The sequence below is a fragment of the Silene latifolia genome, chromosome 1 (genome assembly GCF_048544455.1).
Source record: "Silene latifolia isolate original U9 population chromosome 1, ASM4854445v1, whole genome shotgun sequence".
Taxonomy (NCBI): domain Eukaryota; kingdom Viridiplantae; phylum Streptophyta; class Magnoliopsida; order Caryophyllales; family Caryophyllaceae; genus Silene; species Silene latifolia.
This window is the reverse complement of record NC_133526.1, coordinates 6,156,258-6,166,567: the sequence shown is the minus strand read 5'-3', so window position 1 is coordinate 6,166,567 and position 10,310 is coordinate 6,156,258. Positions and strand designations below refer to the sequence as shown.

Here is a 10,310-nt window from a genome sequence, read left to right as displayed (position 1 = left end):
TTCTGAAACTAACTCTCCACTTCTGGCGTGCTTTCTTTATTTGTTTGACGACGAAAATTCTCAGTGGAGAACAGGGAAGTGACAGAGACAGAGCTGCAGCCAAAATAAATGGTTGACTGTTAGGACTTTATTGAAGCTTCAAAGACTCTGGAAGAGGAAGTTGAAGACGCTGAAGCGTGGAGATGAGCTGGTACTCTGGTAGCCTGGTAGGGTACTCTTTAGCATTATCGTTTTTTTCTGCCCGACTGGATTTCTTTTTAGCTGTTATGCAACATATACGTATACGTAAATGATTCTGATTAATAATAATCTCTCTTTTTTAAAAGGAACTAGTGGTGTATTGGTGTAATGTTGAATTGAGTATAACATTTTAGCTAATGTATAGGCCTGCTTGCTTCTGTGTGAGTAAAGGGATGAATGTGAACAAACAATATCATTGATAAGTGATAACTGCTTAGTATGCATGCGCTAGAATGAACTTCCCTGCTTCTAATCATTTGAACTGGAGCAAGTGTATATTGTTCCAGTTCTTTTGGATTTGTGATGTGCTCGTAATATTTATATAAATTTCTGAACTGCATGATCTCTGAAATGCTTGCACGTTCTTTGATGCTTTTGACTGTGTTAGGAGTATCTGTAGGGATGAATATGTCAAGGTAATTGTATATGAAAACCTTCTTATCTAGGTAAATCGACTTCACATCTTATGCTGCTGAATTAGCCCCTTCTTTTTGGAGTTTCCCCAAGTTATGAGCATTGCCTTGTTCTACTTGCGCATTTTGCCGACGAATTCAAGATGGAGTTAACTAACAGTGGGAAAGCTTTATAGGTAGGTGACTAGGTGAGCAAAGTGGACTAAAAATGATTTGGGTTATATTGTTGCATGATTCAGTGTTGAGATCCACTCAGGAATGAGTTTAAGTTGATAAAACATTGTTGAGTTGAAACGTAAGAGCATTATGCCATTATGTTAACTAAAATTTGCTATCAAACTTGTTCTTCTACTGTGAACGATTCAGTATGTCTGGTGCTCCTTTACTCTTCCAGATAAATGATAATGGCTAATGCATTGGTGCATGATGTTCTTTTCATCATCATCTATATCTAATAAATTTCTCTGGTTGCTGAACATATTATTATATTATATCTTGTTGATAAAATGTAACAGGTCGTGCAGCACTTTGAAGCATTGTTGGAAGATGGGACTATTTCAATGCATCTCCCTCAAAAGGTGACCTATCAACTCTTTGGCCCATGATTTATCTATGAAAGTTAGAGCCCCCACCAACATATTAGTAGACGAGGAGGTATGAGTAGTGTTCAAGATATGACTTAAGTTATAGCTCTCTGTCTAAACCACTCAGGTTTCTTCACATTTGGCCGGGTCTCTCCCTGTATGTGGGCCCATCCCCATGCCACCTGGGTATGGTGGTCCCACCGCCTTTTTCATGTTACGTCCGCCGTTGATGACGATTCCTTTGAGCTTTTTAGTGATGCAACAACCATGGTGGATTTATGTTGTGGAAGATTGTTGAAATTGATTGATTGGTTCATCATTGTGATTTAATTGTGTTTATTGAAGAAATTGTATGTATGAATTGGTGATGAATTGAAAGATTATGTAATGGTTTGAAATTTAGCTTGTCCCAGTGTGTTATGGACTTGGCTCTAGAGTCTATATTCTAGTTACAAGATTTAATTGCAATTCTTATAAATTCAGTCCACCCAGTTTAGTTTAGTTCAAATCAACTCGTATAATTTAGGTTCAGTTTAGTTCAACATTATTAATAGTTACAATTAGTTTAGTTTAGTCCATTATGTTTTGTTCAATTTAGTTCAAATCCCTTCAGACAATTCAGTCCAAAATAACAAGTCCTTAATTACAACACATAGGTTGGACGATAAATTATTAAAATCCAAATAATGTCTTGTGCCGTGTAGGTAAAATGAGTTTTGTCATTAAAAGACATCATAGCGAGCGGGTGTATATCAAATTACCAATCAATACATGAAAAATCACAAAAAATAAAGCGGAAAATAAAGATTTGTGAATGACTTATTCTAAAATTAGTAACATTATTAGTATATATGTACAATCAACTCGATATAGACAGTTAAAGATAATAATACCATATGAACAAAGTTAATCCTGCAACATTCAATAACCAATAATCAACGCAAATTTTTGTTTCAACCCACTTTTCGTCTGAAATTTTAGACGGAAATATATGATCATTTTATGATTATGTAATAACAATAGTACAACCAATGTTACAATTTATGATAATTTTTTTTTTTTCAATAGTTATATTTGGATGTAAAATAGTTACAAAATTCAGTTTTATTGTATCAGATCAAAATCGTTCATCTAAAGCAAGACCAACTGAATAAAATCAATAATCAATCAATTGATTGAAGACAATAACCAAAATATTTATTTTGTGACAATGTGGGGTCATTTTTATGGACACTAATTTATCCCTTCAAAATAATAATAAAATACTGTAATAATTAAAAAAATAAATTAATAATCGCATGGAAAAAGCCAACATTCAAAAAATAATTGAAACCTTTTACAAACACAAAAAAAAGCTTCCACCTTTGGACTCATTTGAGTGATTTCCCAATTTATTTTCCCTAATTTCTCTCATATTTCATCCAAAAATCCCATTTTTTATGCAATTTTTCACTACCCAAATCCCCAATTAATTCCATAATTACACTCCTTTCTTTTAGGGTTCTATCTCCCATTATTCAATTCAATTTTTTTAATTTTTTTTTGTTGTTTTTTGGAGTTCAAATTTGGGGAAAATAGTAATGGCAAGTAGTAAAAGGGAAGAGGAAAGAAATGAGAAGATCATTAGAGGTCTTATGAAACTCCCACCAAATCGTCGTTGCATCAATTGCAATAGTTTGGTAAAAAATTTAAATTAAATTATTTGTGGTTTTATTTTTGGAATTATATGTTGTTATTTTAGTAGTTTCTATGTTTGTAGTTTGATTAGTTGTATGCTGTGTTTTTCGATAAGTTATGGGTATTTTAATCGAAGGTAAACAAATGATTGAGACGAATGATTGGGACCGAGGGATGGAGGATATGATTGTGGGACCTAGGGTTTGGTGGTGCATGCTTTTGTGATGTAGACTTTCAGATAAAGGGTTGCTTAAGAGTTAAGACCGTCTTAAGCTTACATCATAGTCATTGTAGATTCATAGCTTGCTTTAGAATGAACCATTAGCATGTAATTGGACCGTTTTAAGCTTAAGACGGTCTCAAATGCGATATTGTGAAGTGTAGATGCCAAGTAGGTGGGTTAATGGGTTTGTGCAGTAACTATTGGTTTTCTTTTAGCCGTATGTAAGAGCAAGAAAAAGAGAATAGATGATCCTGTAAAATTGACTTTTTTTAAGGATTGGTCAGTATTAATGATCGAAGCATTGCAAGATTTTGATCGCGTTGTAGAGAATTTTTTGGTTGATATGGGTAAGTTTAGTGGAAAATTTTGATGGCTGATTGAAAAGGGGAAAGTACGGTCTAACTGGTAAAAGTGATGATCTGGTCTGGTGTGTTTTCTTACTGCTTATTGTACATAGCATTGCGAACTTTAGTTGTAGAGGATTCCCTTGGCGAGTTTGAGAGTTTCTTCGCGAGTTATAACTCATAATCATAAAATGTGAATGCCAGTGTCTTAATTACTCTTGTGAAAGTCTATTTGGAGGCACTCTCGCCTTAGGAGCTGTAGGCGACTTTGAATTCTTGCACTTGCTCATATCTCTTTTCACGTGTTGCAGGGTCCTCAGTATGTTTGTACCAACTTTTGGACTTTTGTCTGCATGATCTGCAGTGGAATACAGTGAGTTATATATATTTTTATGTTATGAATGGTTGAACATGTAGCACGAGTTAGCGTTCTCATTTATGGATTTGCTATTTTGATTTTAGTATCATTGTACTGGCTTTAGTTATCTGTAAAGATTGTGTTCTACCGGCCCTATTAGAAATTAAAGTGTATTACCTGATATTATCCCAGTGTTTTGTATTGCCGGAAGTAGCTTCTTCAGGAACATTCACAAACCGTTGTTGAATGTGCAATAAGCATTTGCTAGTTTTTTAGATTCTTGGCTTTGTTTCAACATTAGCATAGCCGTGTGATTCTTCTATAATACCTACTCTCTATAGGTTGGCTGTAGGTGCTAGGTAGATCCCGTTGTTGCCAGGCATTGGGGTACTGATATTTATTGGTAATTGTATTGTTACCTATTGGTTGCATTTCGGAAGTTTTGATGCCCTTCACAAAAAAAAAGATCCCGTACCTTCATTTTTTATTATTATTTTGGAAATACTAGTATTTTACCTCGTATATTTTTGGTCTTTTGGAATTATTGGGCTCACAGCCTCAGAGGTCTTTTCTGTATTCATTTCCATTTTTATTGTACCACATGCTGTTTCTTTTTGTATTTCATAACCTTCTGTTTCTCCTTCCTTTCCGCCCCCATCTTTTGAATACAGCCGCGAGTTCACACATCGTGTGAAGTCTGTTTCAATGTCCAAATTCACATCACAAGAAGTAGAAGCTCTTCAAAATGGCGGTAATCAGGTTAGTAAAAGTCTTGCAAGTCCATTTTTAGAGAATTGCCCCTCCTTTTTATGATGCGATCTTGAAGGAAGTCTCTTTTTTTAAGCGTGCTAGGGAAATATATCTGAAAGGCTGGGATTCACAGCGGCAAAGGTTCCCAAATAGTAGGTAAAACATTAGTTGACTCAATCTAATTATCCGAACATCAGTATCTTAATCGTCAAAGATTTGGGAAAAGTTTGACTTTTGTTTAGCAGCGATGCGGAGAAGGTGCGCGAGTTTATCAAGGCTGTGTATGTAAGTCGAAAGTATGCAGGAGGAAACAATTCAGAGACGCCCCTGAAGGACTCAGAGGTGTCTTATCCTTCATTACTTGGCCTGAAAGTTAAATTAATTTAATTATTTAAGTTTCTTTCTGAATTTGTGAATGTTGAGTGGTCGAAGTGGGGCAAAGTTTCAGTTAGCTTTGTGTTTGTTGCAGACTGAAAGAAATGCGGTAGAAGATACCAGGCGAGCCAGTTCTTATCACTCTTATTCTCAAAGTCCGCCATATGATTTTCAGTACGAGGATCGTTTGAACAGAAAGCAAGGAAGTTCCCTTTCAAGAAAGCCCGGATCTGATCATGGCCTATATGCACGTAAGGCTGCAAGTTTTGTATATAGTCCTGGTCGTTTTAGTGACAATCTTTCCGAAGATAGATTTGCAAATGAAGGTTCCAGTTCACGTGTGTCTGATTACTCGGTGTCAAGTGGAGGGGAGCCATTCAGGTCTGCTCCTCAGTCGCCAAATCTCCAGAGGGATGATGAGTTTTCAAGTCCCACCTTTTATTCTTCGAATGAATTAGTTAATGGCTTAGAACATCAGAGAAGCAACTCTTCCTCTGAAGTGTTTGCCAAGAAAGATGCTGACAAAGTTCCAGTCCCACGTCCACAGGTTATATCTTTTTCACCGGTTTAGAAATTTCAAGATTATATTGGTTGCCTTTGATTATTGTGTGCTAGGTTAATGGGAACTAGTTCATGCTTGTGGACCTTATTTAAAATAATACTTTTAATCACTACTTAACTAGATTTATAATTAAGAAATGGATGTGCTCACTGGCAGCAATAAGTTCAAGAAGGAAGGGTAATACTGATGAAGGTTTTATTCACTACGGCATATTGGATCTTTTGGTTTCTTGACTGGTGCTTGATGCGTAGTCATTAACTCTATTACATCTGACGGAGCTGCTGTCTTGACACCGTTGATTTTAGCTTGGGAGTGTGATTTTCAGCTCCCATTTTGTATATGGATGTCTTTGTGTACATGGGATGTAGGCATCACCCCGACTGCCTGAGTGTCCTCCAATAAACACACAACAACATTACCTCTGTGTCACTTTCCATAATTTTCAAAATTCATGTCTTTCTGTTACTGTTCGATGCGACCTGAAATCTCTGAAGATGAGCAAAATCTACAATTTTGTCAATTGCGGCATGCTTTACTATACGATTTCTTATTATACCTAACCTCATTCCAGAGCTGTGTTTGCGCGATTTTATGGTTTTCAGCATATCTGATAGATGCCGCAATGAGGCAAATAATCTTCAAAGCTGCTGTTTTTTATCTTTCTCTGCAGAGAACTGTGTCTGCCGGAAGCTTTGGATTATTTCATAAGAATTCTGGCTCTCTTCAATCAGCTGGTCCCGCCACTTCAACAGATGTCCCTGCAGAGCACCATCAGTCCATTGTCAGCACCCAAAGTAAAATCTCTAGCATTCTTCCTCGCACCCAGTTACCTACTCAAAGTTCTGGTGGGTCTAATAATTTCATTGATCCAGCTATTGATTTGTTTCAAGCACCGACAGCAGCAGCAGCAGCAGCAGCAGCAGCAGCAGTTGCATCCGTAGATCTTTCCCAGTCACCCGGAGTTTCTACTATTCCTTTTCAAACTACTCCATCCTCATCCTTAAGCTTCTTTTCTGGGACTTCTCAGAATACTGCTGCTACATACTCAAATCCGAAGTTGCCCGAGCAATCGGAAGAAGCTAATGATGGGTGGGCTACGTTCGATTTGCCTCAGCACGTTAAGCCTACTACCAATGAACTTCATACTGAAGTATCTGGTGCACAATCAAAAGACGGGAGTTCTTTTAAAACCATAGATTCGGTGTCATCATCGAATAATGGGTTGCAATGGCTGGACTTCCAGAGTACCAATGTTCATGAACCTGGACCTTTGATTTCTAGTCCTTGGACAGAGGACCTGCAGAGTAGTCATGTTGCCGCGAACATGGCAAGCATTCAGGTTAGTCTGGTCACAGGACTTATTATACTACACTTTTGGTTAATGAGCAGACAAGATATCGGTATGGTTCATACAATACCTTGAGCTGATTGATGAATTTTCACACCTTTCTTCCCTCTTTCACATCTTTTGTCTGTCAGTATACTGACTATGAATGACATTTGAAATGATTACACTTGATGTGATAATTGATAATCAGCGGTATTTTTTTAAACTTCTCTTTGTGCCATATCACTGATGCATAGTTCGTAATTCATTCGACCACGTTGAACCAGATGTCCGTACTGAATCAGTGTTTGCTTGTGGACTGGGTTGCCAGTGTTCTTTACATTTAAAACGAGTAGCTACCTGAAAGTTGAACCCATTCCCTGAACCGAATAAAAAACGGAACCATGCAACACTTCGTGTTCAGATGTGCTTCGCTTGAATTCTCAATGAAACCTTATGTTTTTTGCATGTTTCAAAGATCTGAAGTTGTTTTATTCTGTTGGTGCTCTGTTTCGGCAGCCATGGAATGCATTTGGAGAAACAGATGGGGATCAGCAGCAACATGTGGAAGTGCAAGGGACACATTCACAAATTTCTATAGACGATAGGTCTTCTACCCCTATCCTTTTTGCAGAGGTGATTTCATATTATGAATTTGGTTTCATGATCTACATAATCCTATCATTTGCATGGTGCTAAGGAAGTGTTATTTGGATTTCTTGATGATATTTTCATTTTCCAGGATTCCACTACGCATGGGATTCAGAAACATACGTCTACTGAAGGATTCTCATTTCCAAATTTATCCTCTCATTTTGCTTCAGCATTACCGTTTAGTCAGCCAGTCCATCCTTTCATGGTTGGTGTAATGGTGTCTACGTCGTTTCTGCCTGTTCCTTAAAAGTTGCTTTTTGCAATTAATGAGTTTATCTTCTTTTCGCAGAATGATGTAGCTCCAGTTGAGCAGAAATCTAGTAACCCATTTGATGTAGCATTTGATTCAGAATTTGAATCAAGCAATGCGGTAGGTAACTAATTACCCCCCTCGCTCTTATTTATCCCAAACTAATTTTCGCCTTTCTAAATTTAGTAAGGAACCTAGCTAATTAACTAAGGAGTACCACTCACTTAATCACAATAACAATGTCCCCATTCTCTTTATAGTGGTATTTTACCAATTTTTCTTAAAACTTTCCGAAAAGGGAAAAGGGACAATAAAAATGAAATGGAGGGAGTACTACTTTTAAATTTTCTTTTGAGAGTAATATTATAACATACTCCGTATTAATTTTGATTAACATAGTTTTGCAAGTGTTTATTCAGCTTCTTGTCTTGCATGATTATGTTGTTAACTTGGTATTCTGTGGTTCAACTGTAGTTCTTGGACATGAACTCTTTGCACACTGCGCTACCTATTAGAACGCTACCAGCTCCATATGCAATTGGCTTGAATGACTCTTGGTTTCCGGACTTTTCGCCTAATCCTATGGGTTCCCAGGGTAACCTTTTTTGGTCTTTCCTTCTGTTTAATAAATTGGTTAGCGGTGGAGCTTGGAATATAATTTCATGGTGTCTGCAGGCGGGATGTCGTATGCTGCAGTACAGCCTCAAAGCTCTCAGTTACAGTAAGGATTTCTCACTGTTTCTGCATAAATTATCTGTAGGACGGTTTTCATTAGTAAGATCAGCCCATGAACAAAAAACCAAACTTGAACTTAATGAATATATATAAATCCTCGTGTATTTTTTTTACTGACATCCTGCTTAGACTTGAATACGTAAACTGTCGTCATTATAAAATATCAAATTGGCATCATAAAGTTTACTTATTTTTCTTCAACATGGTGAGCTTGTCGCCTTTCCTAGTTTCCTCGCGATTCGCAGGATCCATTACGACATTAGGGTACTGTTGCTCGCCTTTTGGGCCCCTTCTCCTGCACTAGGAGGTATAGGACAATCTCATAGGGACAGTTTTTTTGAACTTTTGATCGTGTCTTTTTAGTACATTTTTTTTCCGGCTTCATATTATTATGAAGTTACCATTTCTCAAATCTTGAACTCTCGATCTTGAAGAATTAGTGGCTGCTTTGATTATCAATTTACCACACAAATGATTCATTCGAACTGTTGTTGATGTAAATTAATAATATTTGATAATCTTCTGCAGGAATGTTCCTACTCATGGACCCGCTGCTTCTGTTGGAGGAAACCCATTTGCATAATTCATGTTAGTCAGTATGCACAAATACTTCAGGTATATATATGGGTGACCTCGGTGCAACCAATCTCCGGATCTACATGTAGGTTGAAATTATGCTCTGAATATTTTAACCTGTGAAAGTCGGGTTTGATGTGGACACAAAGAATGAGCCATACATACAGCAGGTCATTGATGCCTGTCAACTAGTGAGTCCGTGTCACATTCCCGTGCCATGGCGTAGATGTACCCTAATTTTGTAAATTGGTGAAACATTTGTTGGTAGATTGAGTTTGAGACGTCGAGTTTATTGATTTGTTCAGTTATGCAAGCTCATGTTGTTATGCTAGTCTGCTGTATTAATGTTGAAGAATGTTGTCATCAAACATCTCAGTGTTCATATCAAAGTATCAAATATTTCAGTTTTTCATATCAGTGTGCAATTGTGCAGTTTTCATTTTGATCATTCGGAAACAGCAGTTCTCTGATGCAGTTCGCTACCTAATTTTGATTTTGGGTCATTTGGATACAACAAATTTTGTGTTGCTAACACAGAGGTAAGGTTGCGTACATTTGACCCCCTCTAACCCCGTAATTTGCAGGAACCATTTAAGGCATTAGATTATATGCCATCAAATAAACGCATAAATCGCCCCAGATAACATGTGAAACACCTCAACAATCAATATTCCTCCATGCCGACTACCAAGCACACATATCTCCTGCCCTTCTACATTACCCAGCCAATTCCAAAAGCTTTCTACTTGAAAGTAAGGTTATACCTTCTCCGAGCCGATCAATCAATACAGACTGCAAATTATTATTCATTTTAGAAGTTGAGGTATCATTCATCATCCCAATTAAAGGTTGCCAACCCAACCCGTCTGCTGGTTCGAACCCTCTAACTTGTCAGACCTGGACCAATCCATTCCCAACCTCGTGCCAAATCATGGTTGAATTTCCTTAACCTGGCCTTAAAACTTCAAAAAAAAAACAATGTTTGAACCAACTGGTCCATTTATATAATTTTTATATCATTTAATAATAATTATTTATATTTTTTTTTATTTTTATAAATGTCTTAATAATATAAGTAAATATTTATATTATTAATATTAAGTATGATTTTACTCTAAAAAGTACTCACTCCATTCCAATTAATTTTATATATTTGATTATAATATTACTCACATATATTTAACAAATGTATAGAAATGATTGAAATGGAGAAAGTATATATTTTTGGCTGAATATTGGTAA

General features: G+C 36.7%; 1 protein-coding gene across 5 annotated transcripts; it reads left to right on the top strand.

Moving 5' to 3' along the window:
• The first annotated feature begins 2,451 nt into the window (after nt 1-2,451).
• LOC141595067 (putative ADP-ribosylation factor GTPase-activating protein AGD14) lies at nt 2,452-9,480 on the top strand. Of its 5 annotated transcripts, none has more exons than XM_074415048.1 (14): nt 2,452-2,916; nt 3,793-3,854; nt 4,511-4,598; nt 4,684-4,745; nt 4,835-4,931; nt 5,059-5,511; nt 6,197-6,320; nt 6,399-6,865; nt 7,373-7,489; nt 7,596-7,712; nt 7,797-7,877; nt 8,232-8,352; nt 8,433-8,478; nt 9,021-9,480. In XM_074415048.1, the coding sequence occupies exons 1-14, from the start codon at nt 2,818-2,820 to the stop codon at nt 9,073-9,075; spliced, it is 1,989 nt and encodes a 662-aa protein (XP_074271149.1). In that variant the 5' UTR covers nt 2,452-2,817; the 3' UTR covers nt 9,076-9,480. The 5 variants fall into 5 exon arrangements, with proteins under 5 accessions (XP_074271149.1, XP_074271143.1, XP_074271150.1 ...); XM_074415049.1 differs by having other exon boundaries at nt 2,522-2,916; nt 4,832-4,931; nt 6,417-6,865; XM_074415046.1 differs by having other exon boundaries at nt 2,522-2,916; nt 4,832-4,931.
• Nucleotides 9,481-10,310: the final 830 nt, after the last annotated feature.

What these genes read in the sequence shown, in the direction of transcription:
- LOC141595067 (XM_074415039.1), top strand. Translation starts at nt 2,818, where the DNA reads ATGGCAAGTAGTAAAAGGGAAGAGGAAAGAAATGAGAAGATCATTAGA. An exon ending in TTCAAAATGGCGGTAATCAG is followed by an intron (nt 4,599 to 4,683) that starts GTTAGTAAAAGT and finishes TCTTTTTTTAAG; the next exon opens with CGTGCTAGGGAAATATATCT. An exon ending in CGCCCCTGAAGGACTCAGAG is followed by an intron (nt 4,932 to 5,058) that starts GTGTCTTATCCT and finishes TGTTTGTTGCAG; the next exon opens with ACTGAAAGAAATGCGGTAGA.